Source organism: Ovis canadensis, chromosome 3 (genome assembly GCF_042477335.2).
Source record: "Ovis canadensis isolate MfBH-ARS-UI-01 breed Bighorn chromosome 3, ARS-UI_OviCan_v2, whole genome shotgun sequence".
Taxonomy (NCBI): Eukaryota; Metazoa; Chordata; class Mammalia; order Artiodactyla; family Bovidae; genus Ovis; species Ovis canadensis.
The window spans coordinates 94,700,645-94,726,702 of record NC_091247.1 but is presented as its reverse complement, the minus strand read 5'-3'; the positions used below and the strand labels follow the sequence as shown (position 1 = coordinate 94,726,702).

The window sequence follows — 26,058 nt, the reverse complement described above, 5'->3', positions numbered from 1 at the left end:
AAGTTTCATTTTAATCCCTAATGTACTTAGATAAAAAGAACTTTTAATAATTCTAAGATATAGAGCTAAGGAAAAACTAGACATTTCCCTGATACCCATGGAAATAGAACGGGGCAGAGAAGACTTGATCCCCTGAGTATTTTTTAGCATTCTCTCTAGCTTGGAATGACTTGTATGGTTGGATATGGATCCACCCAGGAGACCAGATTGTCAGGAATTAGACTCATCACAAGTAAGAAGTTTTAGTAGCAGTAAAATAAAGCATCAAGATCAAGATGAGGTCCAGTTAACATTTTAAATTTACAGTTTTGATTCCCATTAAGGAAATTAAATTCTGTCAGGCACTATGGCTTAACCATAGTGTATACCCCTGGATAATACATACCCCAAAGAGAGGGTTATGTGATAAGATGAAAGAAAGAAAGATGTACACAGTTCTCATATAGTAGTGAGAGCCTTCTGGATATGAGCCATTCTTTATTGTTAGCTCACTGAAGATGCTGGGCAAGTCCTTTTTAATTTTTGTTCCATATTTTTTCATTGTTTTGTCTTCTGACATCCAGAGAAGATGAAGAAAGCCTGACTAGTAAAATATGTTGGGGTTCCTCATTAAGGAAGTATTATAAGAATGTACTTGGAAGTTAGCATTTTAAAATGGTTATGTATCCCAAATCAAACAGAATTTGTGTTAGAGATTTGCTGATTGAGCTCTTACAATAAGAATTCAGCACTTTGCTGTCATCTAATGGCATCCTATCTTAAAAAAAAAATCCTACCTTATATTTATTTACTTCTCAGTTTGAATCTTCTTCAAGTGCACATTCTTAATCTCAAACCTCATGTAGAGAATTATTTATTTAGATGTCTCCAAACTGGTTTCTTGGCATAGTTCTTGCATGGTGTGAATAAATTCTTCAGATAAGGTCTTCCATGACCCACTGTGACGTTCTGACCTTCATTCTTGTCATTCTTCAACAGACCTCATTGAGAGTAGCATAAATAGTTTTTGAAATATTTTGACTTTAAACTGTGGCATAGAATTGAGTAGTTCTTAATCTGTTTGAAGGTCATATTTTCTGTGAGAGTTTGGTAAACTATATGGAAGCTTTACCCAGTAAAATCTATGTACATTCACTTACAAAAATTATGTATAAAATTTTAGGGAATTTGTGAAACTAATGTTGCCCCTAGGACTTAAGTTAAGAACCTGTGTTGTAGCAAGAGTGCTTCTTGAACATGAATTTGCATAGAAATCAACTTGGAATCACGTTTAAATACAGATTCTGATTGTATAGGTTGGGGGGTGAATCTGAAAGTCTCCATATTTAACAAACTCCCTGGTAAGAACTGTGGTTCTGGTCCCTGGGCATACTTTCAGTTGCAAGGCTATAGTGGACCATGAGGAAGCACTTTTAGTATATAAAGCAAACAAATTCATGAATATTTAGATATCTTACTGATTTTTCATTAATGTGTCCTAACATTTTTCCTGTAAAGAATACAGTACTTGAATCAGTTCATTTCAGTTCAGTTGCTCATGTCCAACTCTTTGTGACCCCATGGCCTGCAGCACGCCAGGCTTCCCTGTCCATCACCAACTTCCGGAGCTTACTCAAACTCATGTCCATTGAGTCAGTGATGCCGTCCAACCATCTCATCCTCTATCATCCCTTTCTTCTCCTGCCTGCAATCCCTCCCAGCATCAGAGTCTTTTCAAATGAGTTAGCTCTTTGCATCAAGTAGCCAAAGTATTGGAGTTTCAGCTTCAGCATCAGTCCTTCCAGTGAACACCCAGGACTGATCTCCTTTAGGATGGACTGGTTGGATCTCCTTGCAGTCCAAGGGACTCTCAAGAGTCTTCTCCAACACCACAGTTCAGAAGCATCAATGCTTTGACACTCAGCTTTCTTTGTAATCCAACTCTCATATCCATAGATGACTACTGGGAAAACCAAAGCTTTCACTAGACGGACATTTGTTGACAAAGTAATGTCTCTGCTTTTTAATATGCTGTCTAGATTGGTCATAACTTTTTTTCCAAGAAGCGTCTTTTAATTTCATGGCTACAGTCACCAGCTACAGTGATTTTGGAGCCCCCCAAAATAAAGTCTCTCACTGTTTCCAGTGTTTCCCTATCTATTTGCCATGAAGTGATGAGACCAGAGGCCATGATCTTTGTTTCTGAATGTTGAGCTTTAAGCCAACTTTTTCACTCTCCTCTTTCACTTTCATCAAGAGGTTCTTTAGTTCTTCTTCGCTTTCTGCCAAAAGTGTGGTGTCATCTGCATATCTGAGGTTATTGATATTTCCCCTGGCAATCTTGATTCTAGCTTGTGCTTCGTCCAGTCCAGCATTTCTCGTGATGTACTCTGCACATAAGTTAAATAAGCAGGGTGACAATATACAGCCTTGACATACTCCTTTCCCAATTTGGAACCTGTCTGTTGTTCCATGTCCAGTTCTAACTGTTGCTTCTTGACCAACATACAGGTTTCTCAAGAGGCAGGTCAGGTGGTCTGGTATTCCCATCTCTTTCAGAATTCTCCACAGTTTGTGGTGATCCACACAGTCAAAGGCTTTGGCATAGTCAATAAAGCAGAAATAGATGTTTTTTCTGGAACTCTCTTGCTTTTTCGATGACCCATCACATGCAGGCAAGTTGATCTGTGGTTCCTCTGCCTTTTCTAAAACCAGCTTGAACATCTGGAAGTTCATGGTTCATGTATTGCTGAAGCCTGGCTTGGAGAATTTTGAGCATTACTTTACTAGTGTGTGAGATGAGTGCAATTGTGCAATAGTTTGAGCATTCTTTGGCATTGCCTTTTTTTGGGATTGGAATGAAAACTGACCTTTTCCAGTGGCCACGGCTGAGTTTTCCAAATTTGCTGGCATATTGAGTGCAGCACTTTCACAGCATCATCTTTTATGATTTGAAGTAGCTGTTTAAAAAAAAAAAGTACTTGAAAGTCATATTTTGTTTTCTAAAATCTGTTGCTTCCCAGGTGGCACTAGTGTAAAGAACCTGCCTGCCAAGTCAGGAGTTGTAAGAGTTACAGGTTCAGTCCTTGGGTTGAGAAGATCCCCTGCAGGAGGGCATTGGTATCCACTCTAGTATTCTTGTCTGGAAAATTCCATGGACAGAGGATCCTGGCGGGCTACAATCCATGGGGTTTCAAAGAGTCAGACACAACTAAAGCAACTTAGCATGCACACGTAATAAACTAGATCATTATCTTTAGTGAAATTTTATAATTCTGATTTAACATACCTTCAGTTTAGGTATTTTTTTCAATATCTGAAGAATGTTTTGCCTTTTCCTGTGTTTTTAGTGGAAATATACTTAATATATTTTTTGAGCCAAGTGACATTTGTACATTATTTACTATGTCTTTTGGTTGATAATAATAGTAGACTATAGAATGAGATGGGTAAGGAAAACTGAACACCTGCAAAATAGGTTTCCACATAGTAAACAGATTGTGTATTTTTAAACTGAAGTAAAGTTTGTGTCCACCACGGTGGCTCAGGTGGTAAAGCGTCTGTCTACAATGTGGGAGACCTGGGTTTGATCCCTGGGTCTGGGAGATACCCTGGAGAAGGCAATGGCAACCCACTCCAGTACTATTGCCTGGAAAATCCCATGAACAGAGGAGCCTGGTAGGCTACAGTCCATGGGGTTGCAAAGAGTCGGACAGGACTGAACGACTTCACTTCACTTCACTTCAAAGTTTGTGTCAGAGATGGGAAAAACTTCATAGCCTGGGAATGAAAAACTTAATAGCCTGAAGATGAAGTCATAGTAGTAAGTTGTCATCTTGGATGAAAAAATGAATAAATGTTGAATTGACTGGCAAAGTCAGTTTCTTGATTGCTAGTTGCAAGAAAACTATTCCCCTGTAAATTCTGTCCCTATTTGTATTTTATTTTTGTCTAAGTTAATGAAAGGGTCACCTTAATTAATGTAAGTTTTTTTATTGTAACTTGTCATATATGTATATAAAGTTGAACTATATAAACTGCTGGTATTTGCCCATTTTTTGACCAAGAACTTAATTAGTTTTCAGTGGAAATACGTATGAATTTTAGAATTCAAAAATATTTATATTTCAATTATACAGCATTATAATTTGAGATCTGTAACATTACAAAGTGATCATTCCCCAAAGGGTCATGTCTGCCACCATACTGCTGACCCCTTGAATGCCTTGCAGCCCTCCTCCAGGCCCCTTCCCCTCTGTTAACTACTGGTCTGTTCCCTGTGACTATGTGTTTGTTTTTGTTTTATTTAGTTTTATATTCCACATATGAATGAATTCATACATCATTTGTCTTTTTATTTCTGATATTTCAGTCAGCATATTACCCTCAGTTCCATCCATGTCATCCCAGTTGGCAAGATTTCATTGTTTTTATCTAGTTGATTAGTATCATTACGGGTATATCTGTATCTTTATCTTTATTTGTACCTATATGCCAGCTCTTTTTTATCCATTCATCATTCATTAATAGACATTTTCCCTTCTTGGCTATTGTAAATAATGCCCCAGTGAATGTAGGGGTTCATATATCTTTTTGAATTAGGTTTTCATATTTTATATATATATATATATATATATGTATATATACCCAGTAGTTACAATACCTGGATAATATGGTACTTCTATTCTTAAGTTTTTGAGGAATGTCTGTATTGTTTTTCATAATACCTGCACCAATTTACAATCCCACTAGCAGTATTTGAATGTTCCCTGTTCTTTATATCCTCTCCAGTACTTGTTATTTTTTAACTTTTTGATAAAGCCATTCTAATGGATGTAAGATGATGTTGTGGCTTTCATTCCATTTCTGTAGTAAATAGTGATGTTGAACATCTTTTTATGTGATTTTTGGCCACTTGTATGTCTTTAGAAAATTGTATATTGGGTTTATTTTCCCATTTTTTTAATTGGACTGTTTATTTTTTGTTGTTGAGTTGCAAGTTCTATATATGTTTTAAATATTAACTCTTTATCAGATATATGATTTGCAAACATCTTCTTCCATTCAGTACGTTGTTTTTTTTGTTTCAATGATGATTTCCTTTGATGTGCAAAAGCTTTTTAGTTTGATATAGTCCCATTTGTTTACTTTTGCTTTTGTTTCCCTTCCTTTTGAAGTTAGATCCAAAAATCATCACTAAGACAGAAGTCAATGAGATTACCTCTTGTGTTTTTTTTCCAGGAATTTTATGGTTTCAGGTCTTACATTTAAGTCTTTAAACTGTTTTGTGCTAATTTTTGTGTGTACTTTAGGATAGTGGTTCAGTTTCATCCCTCTGTCTGTAGCTGTCCAATTTCCCGACACCATTTATTGAAGAGACAGTCCTTTCTCCATTGTATTATATATTCTTTGCTTCTTCATCATAAATTAACTCTGTATTGACCAGGAGAGTTTTGCAGAAACTAATGCCTGTGGCCAGTGATTTGTTATATAAGTGAATATTGAAAAGTCTCTGATCAATAATGTTTGGGTAACAAAAGATGTTTTCATATGTCTCTGTTCAATAGTGTGATAACTGTCCACATATGTGTAGATTATTTTTTGGGCTCTTAATTATGTTTCATTGACCTGCGTGTCTGCTTTTGGGCCACTGCCATTTTGTTTTGATTGCTATAGCTTTGTAGTATAGTTTGAAATCAAGATCATGGTCTCTCTGGCTCTGTTGTTTTTCAAGATTGTTTTGACTATTTGGGATTTTTTGTGGTTCCATACAGACTTTAGAATTGTTTTTTCTAGTTCTGTGAAATACTCCGTGGGAATTTTGATAGGGATTTATCTGCCTGCAATGTGGGAGACCTGGGTTTGATCCCTGGGTCGGGAAGATCCCCTGGAGAAGGAAGTGGCAACCCACTCAAGTACCTTTGTCTGGAAAATCCCATGAACAGAGGAGCCTGGTAGGCTGTAGTCCATGGGATTGCAAATAGTCAGACAGGACTGAATGACTTCACTTTCACTTTTCATTGAATCTGTAGATTGTTTTGGATATTATGAACATTTTAACAGTGTTAACTCTTCTATTCCTTGAGCATGGAATGTTTTTTCACTTACTTGAGGCTTCTTTACTTTCTTTCATCAGTCTTAGAGTTTTCAGTGTACAGGCCTTTTATCTCCTTGGTTAAATTTAATCCTGGATATTTTATTCTTTTTGATGCAGTTGTAAATTGGATTGTTTTCTTAATTTCTTTTTCTGATATTTCAATACTGTTGTACAAGAAATGCCATGGATTTCTGTGTATTGATTTAATATCCTGGAACTTTGCTGAGTTCATTGATTAGTTCTGATTTTTTTTGGTGGGGTCTTTAGGGGTTTCTAAATATAGTATCATGTCATCTGCAAACCGTGACAGTTTTATTTCTTTGTTTCTAATTTGGATGCTTTTATTTAATTGCCTTGCCTAATTGCTGTAGCTAGGACTTTGAATACTTTTTTGAATAAAAGTGGTGAGAGTGGACATCCTTGTTTTATTTCTGATCTTAGAATAGCATTAAGCTTTCCACTGTTGGCTATGGTGTTAGCTGTGGGTCTGTCATATTTGGCCTTTAGTATGTTGAAGTATATCCCTCTATCCTTGGACAGAGGAGACTGGCAGGGTATGGTCCCTAGGGTCACAAAGAGTCACACGTGACTGAAGTGACTTAGCACACAGGTATATTCCCTCTACAACCACTTTATTTAGAATTTTTATGTAAATGAATCTTGAATTTTATTAAAAGCTTTTCCTGCATTGAGATGATCATATTTTTATCCTTTATTTTGTTAGTGTGATGTATCACATAAGATTTTAGATGTAGAACCATCCTTGATCCCTGGAGTAAATCCCAATTGATTGTGGTGCATAATCCTTTTAATGTATTGTCAAATTCAATTTGTTAATATATTGTTGAAGACTTTTACCTCTATGTTCATCAGGGGTATTGGCCTGTATACAGGTTTTCTTTTTGATGTTGTCCATGTCTGGTTTTGGTGTCAGGGTAATCATGGCATCATAAAGTGTTTAAAAGCATTCCTTCATATTCATTTTTGTTTTGAAGGGGGGTTGGGAAGAGTTTGAGAGGCATGCATGTATGTTAAGTCACTTCAGTTTCTATTTCTATTTCATTTATTTCTGCACTGATCTTATTATTTTCTTTTATCTACTAACTTTGGACTTTGATTTGTTCTTCTTTTTTAGTTCCTTAGCATTAAAATTAGATTTCTATTATTTCTTGAAGTAGTCCTGGACTGCTGTTGACTTCCCTCTTAGAACTACATTTGCTGCATCTCAAAGACTTCAGTATGTAATATTTCCATTTTTCTTTGTCTCTAGGTATTTTTTTAATTTTACTTTTGATTTCTTCAATGACCCACTGGTTGTTTGGTAGCATATTGTTTAATTCCCACATTTTTCTTTTTTTTTTTTTTTGTTCAATTTTTTTCTTGTAATTGATTTCTATTTTCATAGCATTGTGACTGGGAAAAATGCTTACTATGATCTCAATCGTACTAAGTTTATTCATTTAATTTCTTTTTTAATTGGAGGAAAATTGCTTTACAATGTTGTGTTAATTTCTACCATATAATAGCACAAATCAGTCATAATTATATATGTATTGGTTACATTGAACAATTCTACATTTTTACTACCCCCACCACATTTTATGTTTTTGATGTCACATTTTGCATCTTTTTATTTATGTTTCCTTAGAAAATTATTGTATTTTCTTAGCTAAGTTCACTTCTTTTGTCTCTTAAGCTTTATGGTAGCTTTATAAGTGCTTGATTGGCTACCTTCTTTTTTTAATTTTTAATTAATTAATTTATTTTAGTTGGAGGATAATTGCTTTACAGTGTTGTGATGATTTTTGCCATACATCACCATGAATTGGCCACAGATATACATGTGTCCCCCGCATCCTGAACCTCCCTCTGCCCTCCCTCCCCACTTTATCCCGCTGGGTTATCCCAGACCACTGGCTTTGGCTACCCCTGCTTCATGTATCAATCTTGCACTGGCCATCTGTTTTGCATATAGTAATGTCCAGGTTTTAATGCTATTCTCTCAAGTCATCCCATTCTCCCCTTCTTCCACTGAGTCCAAAAGTCTGTTCTTTACATCTGTGTCTCCTTTGCTGTCCTGCATGTAGGACCATTGGTACTGTTTTCCTAAATTCCATATATATGTATACATATGTCTTTCTCTTTCTGACCTGCTTCACCCTGTATATTAAGCTCTAGGTGCATCTACCTCATTAGAACTTCTCAGATGCATTCCTTTTTATAGCTGAGTAATATTCCATTGTGTGTATGCACCAAAACTTCGTTGCCCATTCATCTGCCGATGGACATCTAGGTTGTTTCCACGTCCTAGCTACTGTAAATAGTGCTGCAGTGAACATTAGGGTACATGTGTTGCTTTCAGTTCTGGTTTCCTCAGGGTGTATCTTGCTTACGTTTTCCCATGAGATTTTTACTTTCCTGTGTTTTCTTATCAGTTAGTTTTTTTTTTTGTTTTTTTGTTTTTGTTTTTTTTTAACTTAGGGAATTCCCTGTAACATTTCTTGTAAGTCCACTTTAGTGGTGATGAACTTCTTTGCCAGGCTATGCTTAGCTGCTTAGTTGCGTCCAACTCTTTGTGACCCCCATGGATTGTAGCCCTCCAGGCTCTTCTGTCCTTGGGGATTCTCCAGCCAAGAATACTGGTAGCCATGCCCTTCTCTAGGGGATCTTCCCAACCCAGGGATCAAACCCAGGTCTCCTGTATTGCAGGCAGATTCTTCACAGTATGAGCCACCAGGGAAGCTAACTTCTTGAGCTTTTGCTTATTTGGAAAAACCTTTACCTCATCTTTAATTTTGAATGACAAACTTGCCGATTAGAGAAATATTGGTTGGAAAATTTTTCCTTTTAGCAATTTGAATATGCCATGCCATTCACTTATGGCCTGTAGAGTCTCTTCTGAGAAATCTGCTGGAAGCTTTATAAGGATTTTTTTTTTTGTATATAATAAGTTTTAAACTGTGGAAAATTCTGAAAGAGATGGGAATACCAAACCACCTGACCTGCCTCTTGAGAAACCTGCCTCTTGAGAAACCTGTATGCAGGTCAGGAAGCAACAGTTAGAACTGGACATGGAACAAAGGACTGGTTCCAAATAGGAAAAGGAATACATCAAGGCTGTATATTGTCACTCTGCTTATTTAACTATATACAGAGTACATCATGAGAAATGCTGGGCTGGAAGAAGCACAAACTGGAATCAAGATTGCTGGGAGAAATAGCAATAACCTCAGATATGCAGATGACACCACCCTTATGGCAGAAAGTGAAGAAGAACTAAAGAGCCTCTTGATGAAAGTGAAAAAGGAGACTGAAAAAGTTGGCTTAAATAACATTCTTAAAACTAAGATCATGGCATCTGGTCCCATCACTTCATGGCAAATAGATGGGGAAACAGTGGAAACAGTGGCTGACTTTAATTTTCTGGGCTCCAAAATCACTGCGGATGGTGATTGCAGCCATGAAATTAAAAGATGCTTACTCCTTGGAAGGAAAGTTATGACCAACCTAGACAGCATATTAAGAAGCAGAGACATTACTTTCTTTGTCCACAAAGGTCCATCTAGTCAAGGCTATGGTTTTTCTAGTGATCATGTGTGGATGTGTGAGTTGGACTATAAAGAAAGCTGAGCACTGAAGAATTGATGCTTTTAAACTGTGGTATTGGAGAAGACTCTTAAGAGTCCCTTGGACTGCAAGGAGACCAAACCAGCCAGTCCTAAAGAAGATCAGTCCTGGGTGTTCATTGGAAGGAGTGATGCTGAAGCTGAAACTCCAATACTTTGGCCACCTGATGTGAAGAGCTGACTCATTTGAAAAGACCCTGATGCTGGGAAAGATTGAGAGCAGGAGGAGAAGGGGACAACAGAGGATGAGATGGTTGGATGGCATCACTGACTCAGTGGAAATGGGTTTGGGTAGATTCCGGGAGTTGGTGATGGACAGGGAACCCCTGGTGTGCTGCGGTTCATGGGGTTGCAGAGTCAGACACGACTAAGCGACTGAAATGAATGAATGAATGAAGTTGTTTTTCTCTTATTGCTATTAGGGTTCTCTCTTAGTCCTTACTCTTACCATTTTAATTATAATGTGTCTTGGTGTAGTTCTCCTTGGTGTCATCTTTCTTGGAAGTCTCTTGACTTCTAGACCTGGATGTCTGTTTCCTTCCCCAGCCTGGGCAAGTTTTTCAGCCATTATTTTTTCAAATAAGTTTTCTGACCTTTTCTCTTAGCTTTCCCTTCTGAAACTTCTATAATATGAACATATTTCCATTTGATGTTATCTCAGAGATCCCTTGAGATATATTCACTTTTTAAAATTCTTTTTTCATTTTACTCCTTTTTCTAGGTGATGCCCATGTTTTTCTTCCAGCTCATTGATCTTTCTTATATTTTAATCCAATCTGCTGTTAAATCCCCGAAGTGTATTTTTCAGTGAGTTATAACTGCTGATTAGTACTTTCTTATATTTTTTATCTTTTTGGTGAGGATTTCACTGTATTCACTCATTTTACTCCTGAGTTTGAGGAATATCTTTATGACTGTTACTTTATTTATTTTTTTTTGTCTCTGTATATTATTTTTTATTCTACTGATTTTTTAACTAATACATTCCCATTTTATTGAAGTTTCTTTTTTTTTTCTCTTATCTTTATTTATTTTTTTATTTTAGTTTTTTATTTTTTAAATTTTAAAATCTTTAATTCTTACATGAATTCCCAAACATGAACACCCCTCCCACCTCCCTCCCCATAACATCTTTCTGGGTCATCCCCATGCACCAGCCCCAAGCATGCTGCATCCTGCGTCAGACATAGACTGGCGATTCAATTCACATGATAGTATACATGTTAGAATGTATGACTGTTACTTTAAACTCTTTATCAGGTTGATTGCTTATCTCTGTTTCATCAAGATCTTTTTCAGGGCATATGTCTCCTTATTTGGTTTTGAAATATGTTCCTTTGTCTCTTCTTTAGCCCAACTCTCTGTTTGTCTAAATGTGTTAGGTGAAACAGCTGTCTCTCTCAGTCTTAAAGGAGTGTGCTTTATAAGATATGATCCGTGTGGCCTGGCAGCACGGTCTTCCCTGGCCACCAGAACCAGGTGCTCACAGGCTGTCCCTCATGTGGACTGTGCATGCCCTCCAGTTGTGATGGGACCTTTGCTGCTTCGTGGGGAGGGTGGAGTGTGGTGCACTTGTTTTGATGTTAGAAATCCATTTTGAATCTTTACATGTTACTGTGGTATATTCAGATGTTATTGCTTTTTTCTAAATGTCTAAACAGAACTTTAAAAATCTTTAGAAGTAGTGAACAGTTTAGTATGAGAATGTATTAGAATCATCAGAAATATTATTTTTTAAATATTGGAAGACAGAGTGCAAAGAACCATTTAAGATGATACATTATTTGTGAGAAAGTGGCCAGTAATACCTACAGAGAGTAGGGTTGTGGTGAGGATTGACTGAAGTAATTTATGTGATGTTTTGTCATGGTGCTTGGCACTTACAATGCTACCAGTATGTAATAGTTAACACTGTGGCATTCTGACTGTGCTTTTTTTTGCAATAAAGGTGAAATATATCTTGATATATTTTTTGATGATGTACCAGAAAATGGTGATGATAACCATCTACTGTAAACAAACAAACAAAGTCAATTGAAATAAAGCAATATTGAGTAAGACATCATTTGAAGAAGCAGGGCCTATGATTTCTGCTTTGTTCTAAAGTTACTTAGAGCTTCTGCATTCTTAGAATACTTCATTGTTGCCACATTTCTGGCACATCTCATATTCTAGTTTGTTTGTTACCGCTCTTGTTTACATACTGTTAGTAAGCAGTGGTCACTGTTACCCACACAGCTTTAATACAGTGTGGATCAAATAAATGATCTATGTCAGGTTTAATGCTTAAGAGTTGGTGGGTGTGTTTTTTGAAATGAGTGTTTAACAGGATGCAAGTGCTAATTTAAATACAAGTGTTGTATAGTTAGTGTAAAGTCTTCTGAGATGTCTTTCTGCCATATCAGAATTCCACAGGTTGCATGGCTTAAACAACAGAAATTTATTTTCTCACAATTCTGGAGGGTGAAACTCTTAAGATCAAAGTGCCAGCGGGGTTGGTTTATCCTCAGGCCTCTCTTCTTGGCTTGCAAATGCACACCTTCTTGCTATGTCCTCACATAGCTTTTTCTCTGCTTGCATGCCCCTGGTATGTCTTCCTCTTCTAAGGACATTGTACTGTTATATTAGGGTTCCAGCTTTATGACTTTATTTAACTTTAATTACCTCCTTAAAGGTACTGTTTTCAAATGCAGTCACTTTGTGAATTTGGGCTTTAACATACGAATTTTGAGGAGACACAGTTCAGTCCGTAATGAGGTGATTTAAAAAAAACACAAGATTTGTATTTAGAAAGTGTAAGTTCTGTCAGCTTTTGTGCTATTGGAGGAAGTCCTGTAATTTCTCTAAGCATCTCTTTTCTCACCTATAAAGTAGTGACAATAATTAATTAATGTTAAAATGCTTATGTGAAATTGTGGTTATTATGATACTTGATCCAAATTTCAAGCTGTTTATTTCAGAATTTTCTTTTGAGAGGAAGGTAACAAAATGAGTGTTATTTCTCAGAAAGTTAAAGTGAAATAAAGGATGCTATTAATACCTTCATAGTTTAGATTAGAGGTTACATTTGGGTAACCGATGGGCCAGAAACAGCTTCCAGAATGGTTGTTGGCTTATACAGGGCTTAAAAGTTTTAGAGTTAGTTTTCAACTTTTAAAGTTAGTTGAATTCACATAAAAAATCTGTATTTCTAACCTAGTCTCTTTCTAAGCATGGTAGTAACATTCCAGCACTGAGCAGCAAGGTTGCTGCAAAGGATATGGTTTTTCTGCTAATCCACAATCTCTGTTGCGTCTGCATGTTGGATATTACTATTTATCATCTTATTTGTGCAGGTGCTGAGGGAGATATATTATTACTTTTAACAAGTATGTAATAAAAATAGGAAAATGGAAGATAAAATGTTAGGACCACATGTTTGGGAAAAAATAATGACAATAGTTAATTGTAAAAATAAGTAGTAGTCCAGTATATCTGTTAAGAGAATACACTTAATGTGCTGGCCTGCTTTGCTGACTCCCTGTATCCACTAACCCCTGCTGGCTTTGCATTTCCCATTTCTGTCTTGATGAAAACTGGTCTTTTAAGAATAAATGTAATCAGATGAAAAGTAAGCACCTATATTTATAAACAAGTGGCAGTAAAGACAGTTGACCAAGTTGAATGAAGTATGACATGCTTTAGGTATTCTATTTTGCTTTTCTTATTCCTAGTGTTTGATCTTTTAAATCTATCCTTTGGCAGAAATTTATTATGGCTCACATTGATTTAGGATCTTAAAATTTTTTTCATTTTCTGATAGTATAAAAGTTTTGTTTTGAAATTATTTGCCTTAATTATAAAAGTCCACCTATCTTTTCAGGTCTTCCTGAATGTCTACCTTATGTACTCATTGCTTTTTCAGCCACCACTTTAACTATGTGCTAAGTTGCTATTAACCCCAAATAGGGAATGTACTTTCCCCCATTCCGTCTTTATAATACCAAATTCTACTTTTCCATGAGGACTGATTGAATCTCACCTCTTCTGTACTTATTTATCTTTTACTTATTTATAAAAAGTTTTAATTAAATATGCTACATGTCAATTAAAGTATAATTGACGTACAGTGTGATATATTGAATACACACACACACACACATGCACAGACTCTCCACTTAATATTCCATTATTAAATTTGGAGCCTTTTCTGTCAGAAAAATGATTTTCAAAGTCAATTTTATTCTTCATTCTTCCCCACTGCCCCTGTTAAATTTGTCATTTGAAAGAAAGTGGTATATTTTATCCATCATATTTGAACTCTCAGTACATTGACTTGTTTTCTGAGAATGATATCCTTCCACATTATCACAATAAAATAATCACACTCAAGAATTTAATATATAACTTATATACAAATTTTCCCAGTTGTCCCAATATTATAGCAGTTTTTTCTTTCATTTACTTTCCTGCAAACATGTAGACATGTATCACATGTTACATTTAATTTTAATGTATATTTATTCTCTAATGTTCTTATATTTAGGTACATATGGTATACCCCCATGATTAGATTCAGGTTAATAATTTTGGCAAGAATATTACAAAAGAAGTATTATGTTCTTTTCAGTGCATCATATCAGGGAGTGCACAGTTGATTAAGGTGGTGTCTACCAGATTTCTCCACTGTTTTTCACCTATTGGTTTTAGGATTGATGATTCTTTCCTGAATCATGTATTACTGTGGTGATTATAAAATAGTGTTTTTTCTCTCTTTACCATTTGATTCACGTTGATTGGTTGGCATTCTTCTAAAAGAAGAAATTTACTTTTCTCCCTTTGCTTTTTTCTTTTTTGTCTCAGTGTTGGCACCTATATATATATTTAAATATACAGCAGGTTATAGTCCATCCTTTCTTTCATTTTGATTCTCCATTTGTTCCCAGTTTTGTTAGTGGGAGTCTCATCCATTGTCCTCTGCTGTGTCTTTGTTAGTTCGGAGCATTTCATTTGTTTTCTCGCACAGGATTGATTCACTCCAGGTTTTGCCCCAGCCGCAGCATTAGCTGTTTTGTCAAAGACTTCTTGTTTCTTTTACTGGAGAACGGTATTTAGAAACCAAGATATGGGCATTGGGTATGCTCCTTTTGTGGACAGAATTAAGAAATATACATACTACACTGACAGAGATACTTTTATAAATTGCAAGTTAAATCTGATGCTTCTAATTTAAACCTGATATCATAGTTCTTCCTCATCTGTTGCATATTTGTGTCTGAGAATTCTGGCTCCCAGAGTATTAAAATATTTACTCATTTGCCTAATTATAATGCCCAAAATAGTTTCAGAATTTCTATGCACATATCACTAAAAGCAGTAAACTTACTAAGTTCAAGATTTCTTTGCTGTTCCTTTCGTCTTAAATGCAGTGGAGCTATATTGTTCAAAGTGTTTTGTTCAGATGTTTGTTGGCTATTTTAGTTTCTCGTGTGTGCTCATTATCCAATTTATATATTCTTAGACTCATATGTTTCTTTTTGTGTAATTTTTGGAGGTTTCCTATCCTTATTAATTTTTTGACCATATAAAATATGGACATGGTTCAAAAGGCAGAGTTATATAAGACAGTATGTTCACTGAAATCCCACTCTTCTCTTTATCTCTCCCTCCTGATCTTACCCACCCTTTATAAGTAATCAATATTGTGAGTTTGTGTTTGTGGCGTGTGTACATACTCTTTCCCATACCTTATATAACATTAACAGCACAATGCATATATATGTTTTGTACTTTGTTTTTTCATTTGAAAATATATCCTGAAAATAATAATTTTTATATCAGTTCCTGGAAATTGTTCTTGTTCTATTTTTACTACTAAATTGTACTCCATTTTTGTAGGAATTTAATGATTTCTAATCTTTTCCTGTAAAAGTATAGTGTTTCTGTTATAGAGCTATTTTAATTAGCTCAACAAAATACTGACAATACCAGGTACTGGCAGGGTGCAGGACAGCTGTGCATTTGCTCTTAAAATGCAAAATGGTTTAGTCAGTTTGGAAAAGAGTCTGTTAGTGAATTTATAAAGTTGAACATACATGTACCGTATGATCCAGCAGTCTCACTCCTAGGAATTTACCCATTATGTTTACACAATAACATTTACCTGAATTTTTATAGCAACTTTATTCATACATTGCAGAAAGTAGAAGCAATCCAAGTATTCTTCAGTGAATGAAGAGATAAATGAACCATGGTATATCCATAATTAGAGTGTCACTTTGAAGTAAAAAGAAGTAAACTGTAGATACATGAAATAACACAAATGAATCTCAAATGCATTATGCTGAATGAAAGAAGCCAGATTCAAAGGTTACATACGGTGTGAATCTCTTTATATGACATTCTTGAAAAGACAAAACTCTAGGGACAGGAAATGGATCAGTGTTTGGCAAGGGCTGAACATTACGGAGAAATTTGACTACAGAGGGGCATGACGGAAATTTTGGGGGTGGTGGAACCTTTTTTTAAAATCTAGATTGTGACAGTGATTATAGGACTAGATGGATTATTTTAGAACATAAAGTTGTTATAGAAAGTTGTCACTAGAAAGGATGGATTTTCCTCTATGCAAAACACCTTAAAACTTAAAAAAAAAGTTTTATAGTAAACCCCAAAACCTGAGAATTGCTTTATATATAGTTGGAGATGTTTCTTCAGGGTAGGTTTCTAGATTGCTGATTCAAGGGATAAATGCATGTATATTCTTGTTGGATAATGTGAAATTCTGCTCCATAGAGGTTGAACCATTTTCTGCACCTCCCCACTACCAGCCATGTATGAAATGCTTATTTTCTTACAGCTTCTTTCAGGGAGAATTTTGTTAAGTTCTTGATTTTTTGCCAGTTGCATAAATGAAAAACAGTATCTCTGTATAGTTTTAATTTGCATTCCTATTACTACGGGCGAAATGTGGTATCTGAGAAGTTTGAGAGGCATTTGTACTTTTTTCCCCAGTAAGCTATCTGTTTGTTTTTTTTACCCATTTTTTTCTGATTTTTTTCCCCTTCAGTTTTTATGATTTGCTTATATATTAGGGATATTAGTTCTTTACCTATAATAAAATTTTCTTCTACCTACTTTTGATCAGCTTAACTTTTCTTCCTCTTAGAACTTTTATATTTAATACCACATTCATGCTAAATTTCCTTTTTGCCTGATAGTTTAGAGTTTCTTAGCATGCAGTCTCTCTCTCTCTCTTCAGTTGCTAAGTCATGTCCGACTCTTGCTACCCCGTAGACTGTAGCCTGCCAGGCTCCTCTGTCCATGGGATTCTCCAGGTAAGAATACTGGAGTGGGTTGCCCTTTCCTTCTCCAGGGGATCTTCCCAATCCAGGAATCAAAGCCGGGTCTCCTAGACCCAGCAGATTCTTTACCAACTGAACTATGAGGGAAGTCCTAGCATATAGTAGACCATTGTAAAATAAAGATCAGTTGAATTTTTATTTCCTAAGTGTTCAGGTTCAAGCAGAGAATTCTTAAAGGACTCTCATTTGATTTGGTTGCAAGGTGTTTTGTAATGCCTCAATAAGGAGAAATGCTGTTATCTTTCCTGATTTTCTTCTGTTTAGTGCAAACACTTGAGTAAATTAAGTGGTAATGTACTTAGGGATTTTCCAGGAAGAAGTTGAATAATTTGTGAGATGCTCAGTGGAAAAATGCTATACTTTTAGGGTAGGGCTCTGGTCAGGGTATTCTTGTGTGTTCAGAGGCTTAGAGTGTTTTTCATGCTTTTACTCACTCTAGTCACTTAGAATCCTATCTTCTAGTTTGTTGGTGTGTCTGTGGTATTAGTCCAGCTCCGTTAGAGCTTATGTCCAAATGAATTCTACCCTTTTTCCCTCTGAAATTTGTAAGTCAAATAGTTCAGAAATGCACACTGGTAAAAAAATGTTTGCCAGGTACTTCTTGGCTTCTGGACATAATACAGGCAGTCACAGTTGGATCTTCTGAGTTCAAAGGCAGTGCCCCTTTAGCTAATCATTTGTTGTTTTCTCTCTTGAGAAAAATACCTGGTACATTTTAGTGACTTGAGATCCAAGTAATTTTCAGAAATAGGTACCAAGTCCCTACATTCATTTATCAATACCAAGAAACCAAAGTACCAAAATTCTCTTTTATGTTAAGTGGTAATCAAAAAGCATTTTCAAGATCAAGAATGACCCAAATAATTAGTGAGAAGCATATCTAAATTTTTTACAAACTTCTGTCTTTCTCTTTTTGGAAGATCCACCTGCTTTGAAAGAGTTCATGAGAAAAAAATAAGTGTGTGTGTGTGTGTGTGTGTGTGTGTGGGTGGGTGTGTGGGTGTGGGTGTGGGTGTGGGTGTGTGTATCTCCCGGGCCTACTTAGAGGGAAAACACGTAGTTTTATCTGATTGTTACCTGCAGATACTCTTTCCCCCACCTCCATTCACTAGTGAGCCTTTAAAGTTATGGAGAGAACTAAATTCTAACTGTTTTTTTGAGGGGGAAGGTTGTGTTATAAAAATATTAAATGAATATATCTGATAAAGCTTGAGTGTCATTATTTTAAAATAAAAATATCCTTTAAAGAAACTAAATCATTTTCCTTATCATTTATGAGACTAGCTTATCCACTAACCTTTCCATTTTCAGAGATTTCCTTTGACTTTAACTAAGATATATTAGAAAAGAAGAAAAACATATCATAAAGCCAAATCCTGATGTTTTTCAAGAATTTTCATAATGAGAAAGTCTTTCTTTTCTTCTTGATATCTAATATTCCCATTTCTCCCCTGAATCTTTATATCTTATCTAATGTATGTTGTGTACAGAGGTTCATAGACTGTTTTTTTCTAGGTGCTTTTCATTAATCCTATTTATAAATTAGCTTTTCTTATTTTGTAATATCCTCTGTCTCCAGACTCTTTTTCCCATCTATGTAGTGGCATCATGTGACAGCTGGTGTATTGATGGATATAATGGTATTTAACAACAAATAGTCTATACACAATAATTAGGAATAATTGCTTCAACTAAAGCTATTAATTTTAATTGTAGGTATATAAGATTGAAACAGTCAAATTAGCCTTATAGATTGGTATCTCATGGCATATGATCGCTGGTGGGTATGTGAATGTATAATTGTTGAATGTAGTTGTTGCCTCGATGATATCTCTCTGTGGATGTGGTAGGCCAGGCATCCATAGATTATTTTAGCAGCTTATTATTATCTGTTAATTTAAAATATATCCAAGTTTTCTTAATTTCATGGGCTTTCCAAGTGGTGCTAGTGGTAAAGGACCTGCCTGCCAATGTAGGAGACTTAAGAGATGCAGGTTCGATCCCTGGGTTGGGAAAATCCCCTGGAGAAGGGAATGACAATCCACTCCAGGATTCTTGCCTGCAGAATACCATGGACTGAGGAGCCTGGAGGGCTGTGGTCCATAGGATTGCATAGAATTGGACATGATTGAAGCGACTTAGCACTAGCAGTCTCTTAATTTATATAATATTACACTGTGCTCTCCTTACCTGCCACCTTACCTGCCTCCTGAGAAACCTGTATGCAGGTCAAGAAGCAACAGTTAGAACCAGACATAGAACAATGGACTGGTTTAAAATTGGGAAAGGAGTATGTCAAGGCTGTGTATTGTCACCTTGCTTATTTAACTTATATGCAGAGTACATCATGTGAGATGCTGGGCTGGATGAAGGAAAGCTGAAATCAAGATTGGCGGGACAAATATCAATAACTTCAGATATGCAGTTAACACCACCCTTATGGCAGAAAGTGAAGAGGAACTAAAGAACCTCTTGATGAAAGTGAAAGAGAAGAGTGAAAAACCTGGCTTTTCAACATTTTTTCAACATTCAGAAAATGAAGATCATGGCATCTGGTCCCATCACTTCATGACAGAAAGATGGAGAAACAATGGGAACTGTGATAGACTTTATTTTATTGGGTTCCAAAATCACTGCAGATGGTGACTGCAGCCATGAAATTAAATGATGCTTGCTCCTTGGAAGAAAAGTTATGACAAACCTATAAAGCTGATTAAAAAGCAGAGCCATTACATTGCCAACAAAGGTCCATCGAGTCAAAGCTATGGTTTTTCCAGTAGTCATGCATGGATGTGAGAGTTGGACCATAAAGAATGCTGAGCACCAAAGAATTGATGCTATTGAACTGTGGTGTTGAAGAAGGCTCTTGAGAGTCCCTAGGGCTTCAAGGAGATCAATCCAGTCAATCCTAAAGAAAACCAGTCTGAATATTCATTGGAAGGACTGATGCTGAAGCTGAAGCTCCAATGCTTTGGCCACCTGATGCAAAGAGCTGACTCATTAGAAAAGACCCTGTTGCTGGGAAAGATTGAAGGCAGGAGGAGAAAGGGACTCAGAGGATGAGATGGTTGGATGGCATCACCGACTCTATGAACATGAGTTTGAGCAAGGTCTGGGAAATGGTGGACAGGGAAACCTGGTGTGCTGCAGTCCATGGGGTTGCAAAGAGTGGACATGACTGAGCGACTGAAAAACAACAAATAGTGTGCTCCCAAGCATAAATTTCTTGGTTGTGTGTGTGTGTGTTGTCACTTCAGTTGTGTCTGACTCCTTGAGACCCTATAGACTGTAGCCCACCAGGCTCCTCTGTCCATGGGATTCTAGGCATGAATACTGGAGTGGATTACGATGCCCTCCTCCAGGGGATCTTCCTGACTCAGGGATTGAACCCATGTCTTTTATGCCTCTTTCATTGGCAAGCGGGTTCTTTACCACTAGCACCACCTGGGAAGCCCGGAATTCTCAGTTACATAATCTAAAATTTTACCTACTATTGGCTCCTCCCTGATAATAAAGAGGTTTGAAGATACTCTCTTCAGAAACTATATAGGGAATTAGGCAGCTGCTGTCCTTGGTGATGAAATTATTTCATGTGAATTCTTAAGGAAAACAACTAGTTAAAAAAGTGGGATAATCTTAAGTGTATTGTTTGTGACTTCTGTTGGTATGATGATAGATCTGTTTGAACTAGAAAGATACAGACTGCAGTATCTTAATGTCTTGAGTTCCTGACTGCCATACAGAGGAAATGTTTAACTATTTTAATCATGTTTCTATATCTCAGAAAGAAAGCCCTTATGAAAGGAAATGACAGCGTCCTACCACAAAGTTATCTCTTATCAGTTATAGTCATAGTCGATAATGATTTGTCAGAGTTGGACATGTGTAAAATGCAAGGGCTGTGTTATTTACTTTGGAAAGGAAAAATTAGATGAAGCTGATAAAGACGGAGTCATGGCTTTTGTTAGGAGACAGAAACCATTAAAGGCAGTCATTGTTAGCTTAGGAAAGTGTCCTTGGACCCCTCCCTCTGTCCCAGCTGAAACCTAAACCTGCTTTAATCATTCTTTGCAACTTGAGGGGAGGGAGGGACAACTGAGGGGAGAAGAATGAAGACAGCTCTGGCAGAGATTTAGCATTTTAAATGGGGAGCAAAATGTGGACCTTGAAGCAGACTATTTATTTGAGTCAGGAAACACTGCCTGTTGTTCTGGTACTCACTCCCATTTATTTAGGGTTTTGAAAGTTCATTTCTTATCCTTCCGAACGTGTAGCATTCCTTCACGTACAGTGTATGTTGCTCTCCTCCTTTCACCTTTCTGTAGATGTGATTCTTTTTCATTAGTGGAAGCAGAGAAAACACATTTAGCTCAAAGCAACGTGAGTCAGTGCATGCTTTACATACCTTTCTTCTCACAGCACTCCTCTGGTTTCCTCACAGTGCTCCTAGTGTTCCTCACAGAAGGGAGCATGAAGGAAAAATGATTTCTAAATAGTAGACTGTTTGGAGGGTGGAAGTCAAGTTTGTGAACTTAAGCCCCATTCTGTTCCTTTTTATCTTGATTTCTGTGTACCACCTTCAAGGCAGGAAAGCATGTCCTCAGGAGGACTTAACTGGATTATGGTTTCAGAGGCTAAGAAATAGCATTGACAGCCCTTCTGCGTCAGAGTACTTTAAACAGTTAGAAGCTGAATATGATGATGTCAAGACAGCCTCAACAGAGAATAGATTTGGTTGTAAATATTTGGTGGAGATGACAGAAAAGGCCTTTGTCTCTTCTCTAATTATATCTATTTTTAAGTTGGTCCAAAAAAACCAGTCTTCTCATGCCATTAGTAAAGGGTCCCATTAGGTTATTTGTCACAGATTTCTTGGAAAATTGTCCCCTAAGGTGGGATGATCATTCTTTAAGGATGGGTCTGACATGTGAAAGGGCTAAGACTCTGCCTGTGCAATGGCTAGAAGCAGTTTCCTTTTGAATGAAAGGCTTTGAGTTCAAAACAAAACAAAATAATCTGTATGAAGAACATAGAAACAAAGTTAATTAAATTTGTTGTTTAAAATTATAATGTTTTTAATATTTTTAAAGGTATATATTTCTAAAAATAACTTTATAATCATTAATTCTAAATAAAAGGAAAAAGTTTAATTTTCCATATGGATCAAAGTAATTCTTTCTATGCATTTCCTTTCTTGTCTTTTTCATGTACACATGTAATTTTTAGGTAATTTAAATACTATTGTAAATATAATTTTATGGGAATTTTCTATGTTTCTTCTTTTGAAATTGTTTTTCACTTAGCTACAGTTGTCACTAGTAGGCTGTGATTTTCCAGAAAAATAAAATAGATTTCCTTGAAATCTCCACTTCAGAATCAAAGAGGAGCGACTGTGAAGGTGCTTTAATGTTGTAGTCATTTCAAAGAAGAGTGCCTGTAATGATCACCTATTGCCCCTTGTTGTGTTAAGATGAAAATGAATGTCCATTTGTATTCTTAAAGTTAGAATTTTTACATGCTTTTTAATTATACTTTTCTTTACCTACATGGTGCCTGTCCATGAAATGTTTTTCTTAGTAATTTGGCAGTGCTCACTAACTCTTCTAGATTTTTTTTTTTTTTTCCAAGTAAAACTATGCTTTGGCCATGGTGTAGGATCTTGAGCACCTTATCAGTCTTTGGAGTCACAAAAACATTTGTTTGGAGTGCTTATAGATACATAATATATTGAGTGAGATTCCCAAACATAGAGGTTTAATTTCTGATCTCATGGATGCAAAGCAAATAAACAGAATAGCCAATAAATTTGAACCAATATATATATAGAGATGTGATGGTTTTGCAGGGAAAAGAAAGTGGATATTGGACTATTGAATTGCAGGATGAATAGGTTTCATTAGAAACAGCATCCTGATGAAGAATCAGTTCGCCCAAAGAAGATATGAGGTTTACTTTTATGAAGTAAAGGAAACTGACCTTATAGTCATGAATCAGCCCAATCCAATTTAGCTGTGCCTGCTGCTCGTATTCAGATGAATCATACAGTTACTAGTGTTGTACTAAACACTTTAGTCTTCGTCTGTATTTAGTCTTTAGTTTTTATTTTAGTCTTCATTTTGACTGCTGTATTTCTTCATGTAATTTTGTCTTTTTCTTTTTGTTCTGTTTTGCTTAATACTTGCTTTTTAGTGTTTCCTTTTATTCTTATTAAATTTATTTAGGTCAACTAATATTTTCCTTTTTCAGATGAGGAAATTGAGGTCAAAGTAAATTGTGACTTATTCATCATCACAGTTGTAATGAATCAGTTTTAGCACTGTGACTGTATTGCAGTTCTTACCTGAAGTTTTTTGTTTTACTTTCCTTTCTTGATGTCTAGGATTAATCTGTATGCATTTTTCATACTATAATTTGTTGATACTCTAGGTTTGATTTTTCCATTCATTATCTTATTTTTAAAAATATCATCTCCCCTCTTTTCTTGGAGTATATCTGTATTTGACTGCATGGCTGTCTTAAATATACATAGATTCTAATGCCCTTTCCTGCTTTTTTTCTGCAGCCTCCAAATGTATCTCTAAAAGCATATGCAAGACCAGAGACACCTGTTCCTCTTCTCTGTTATCTGTTCTTCAGTTCTGTGTCCCACCCTTGGTGATAGCCTCACTGTTTTTTAATCTATGACTGAAATGCTAAAACGAGGTTTCTTGAAGCATACTTTGTTTTGCTTTAACACTTTAGTATTAAAAATAAGTGCTGTTGCTCTTCATAGCTTTGTTTGAATATTTTGTGACAATTTTGGTTGTTTTGCAGGTACCTGGGGCCCAAGATTTGGTTGATTTCTCTCCTGTTTATCGATGTCTACACATATATTCTGTCTTGGTGAGTCTTTGGCTTTGCCTAATAAAACTATATTGAATTCAAATCTCTGCTTTCTCATATTTGATAGTTTTTCTTCTTATTATTAAGGAATAAGAAACTACTATTAAGGAATTGTTATTGTTGTTCAATCACTAAGTCGTGTCTGACTTTTGAGACCCTGTGGACTATAGCACACCAGGCTCCTCTGTCCTCCACTATCTCCCAGAGTTTGCTCAAATTCATGTCTGTTGAGTCAGTGATTCTGTTTAACCATCTCATCCTCTGCTGCTCCCTTCTTCTTTTTTAAAGGAGTATCAGTTATTAAAAAATAGTCTTTTCATTTCTTCTTGAATCTTTTATTTATCTTTGCCATGTCATATGTGGTAACTAGTAACATTAATTTCTGTCAGTCATCAAAAGATTATTAGATTATAGCTAAAAATAGTGACACAAATTTGAATTTCTGCTGTTAATTTTAAAATGTGGCATTCATATAACAATAGCCTATCTTTAAATATTAAAATAAGATTTTTTTATTCCTGATGGTAATTACTCCTTTGTCATGTAACACATACGGAAAGAGGAACCTCTCTGAGGAGAAATACTGTGGATATCAATGTCAATCTAAGAAAGGCGCTTTATCCTTTTTGGTAGTATACCTACATGCAGACACACAGATACATACAATCAGTAAAAATATTAAACTCTAAAGTATCATCAAAGACAAATTGATGAGAAAAGTCCATTATCAATACATTTTATAACAAAATTCAGTGAATCTTCTATCAGGTTTTCAGTCTATTTGAATATGTTTTATTGCCTAGTGCCTATGCCTATCCATATTCTTTCCTTATATATTTACCATAGTATCATTACTCCAGATAGTTTGGGTGGACTTTATAGCCTGAAGTGTTTTTGGTAACCTCCAGTAACTTGAGAGCTTCCCTGGTGGCTCAGAGGGTAAAGTGTCTGCCTGCAATGCGGGAGACCTGAGTTCGATCCCTGAGTCTGGAAGATCCCTGGAGAAGGAAATGGCAACCCACTCCTGTACTCTTGCCTGGAAAATCCCATGGACAGAGGAGCCTGGTAGACTGCAGTCCATGGGGTCTCAAAGAGTTGGACACTACTGAGCGACTTCACTTTAGTAGCTTGAGAAAAGAACTGATAGCTTCTTCTCTTCTTCCTCCTCTCACTTGTTGCCATCTGCTTCCTTCTTCCCTTCTCCTTCTTTTCTCACTCTGTATTCCTTTTCTCTGTTCATCGTTCTTTTGTATAAAAATGGGGCTTCCCTCGTGGCTCAGCTGGTAAAGAATCCGCCTGCAATACCAGAGACCTGGGTTTGATCCCTAGGTTGGGAAGATCCCCTGAAGAAGGGGACAGCTATCTATACCAGTATTCTGGCCCAGAGAATTCCATGGACTGTATAGTCCATGGGGTCACAAAGAGTCGGACATGACTGAAGCAAGATATAGATAAAATTGTATCAAAACATCTAAAATAAGTTGACTACTTCTTTTTAATATCATGTGTGTGAAAGTCGCTCAGTTGTGTCCGACTCTTTGCCACTGCATAGACTGTAGCCTGCCAGGCTCCTTTGTCCATGGAATTCTGCAGGCAAGAATACTGGAGTTGGTAGCTATTCCCTTTTCCAGGGGATCTTCACAACCCAGGGATCAAACCCAGGTCTCCCTCATTGAAGTCATATGCTTTACCATCTGAGCCACCAGGAGAATTAAATAAATTATATGCATCTTAGTTTGTGACATGCTTTTTTTGTCATTTCATACAAGGTCCCCTGTTGTATTGCATTTTATCATGGTTTTTCCATTCATCCCCTGTCCATAACTCCACTTCTCTCTCATCCCCGATTATACTAACTCTATTATGTTTAACATATGATCATGGTTATGTTTTTGTTTTTGAAAAGTATATAGTAACTTTGTATTTGATTTTAACTTATTCAAATAGTATTGTCTTATGGACCTAGTTCTATTTCTTATATCTTTTGTTTAGTACTATTTTTAATATCTGTTCCTCTTTATAGTTTGTATATTTAGTTCATTGCCTCCTGCTTATATGTGATAGTTAATTGATCCCATTTGTATTTGCTGTGTTTTAATTATCTATTACCTTAGTGTGTGTTAGTCACTCA

General features: G+C 36.1%; 1 protein-coding gene across 2 annotated transcripts in view; it reads left to right on the top strand.

The window, feature by feature from the left end:
* The window catches only part of EXOC6B (exocyst complex component 6B), a 726,749-nt gene that overhangs the window by 304,720 nt on the left and 395,971 nt on the right, over positions 1 to 26,058 (top strand). For both annotated transcript variants that reach the window (XM_069583682.1, XM_069583683.1), the window contains exon 8: positions 23,859 to 23,927. In XM_069583682.1, coding sequence (XP_069439783.1) covers positions 23,859 to 23,927 — 69 coding nt within the window. The remainder of the gene's footprint in view (positions 1 to 23,858; positions 23,928 to 26,058) is intronic.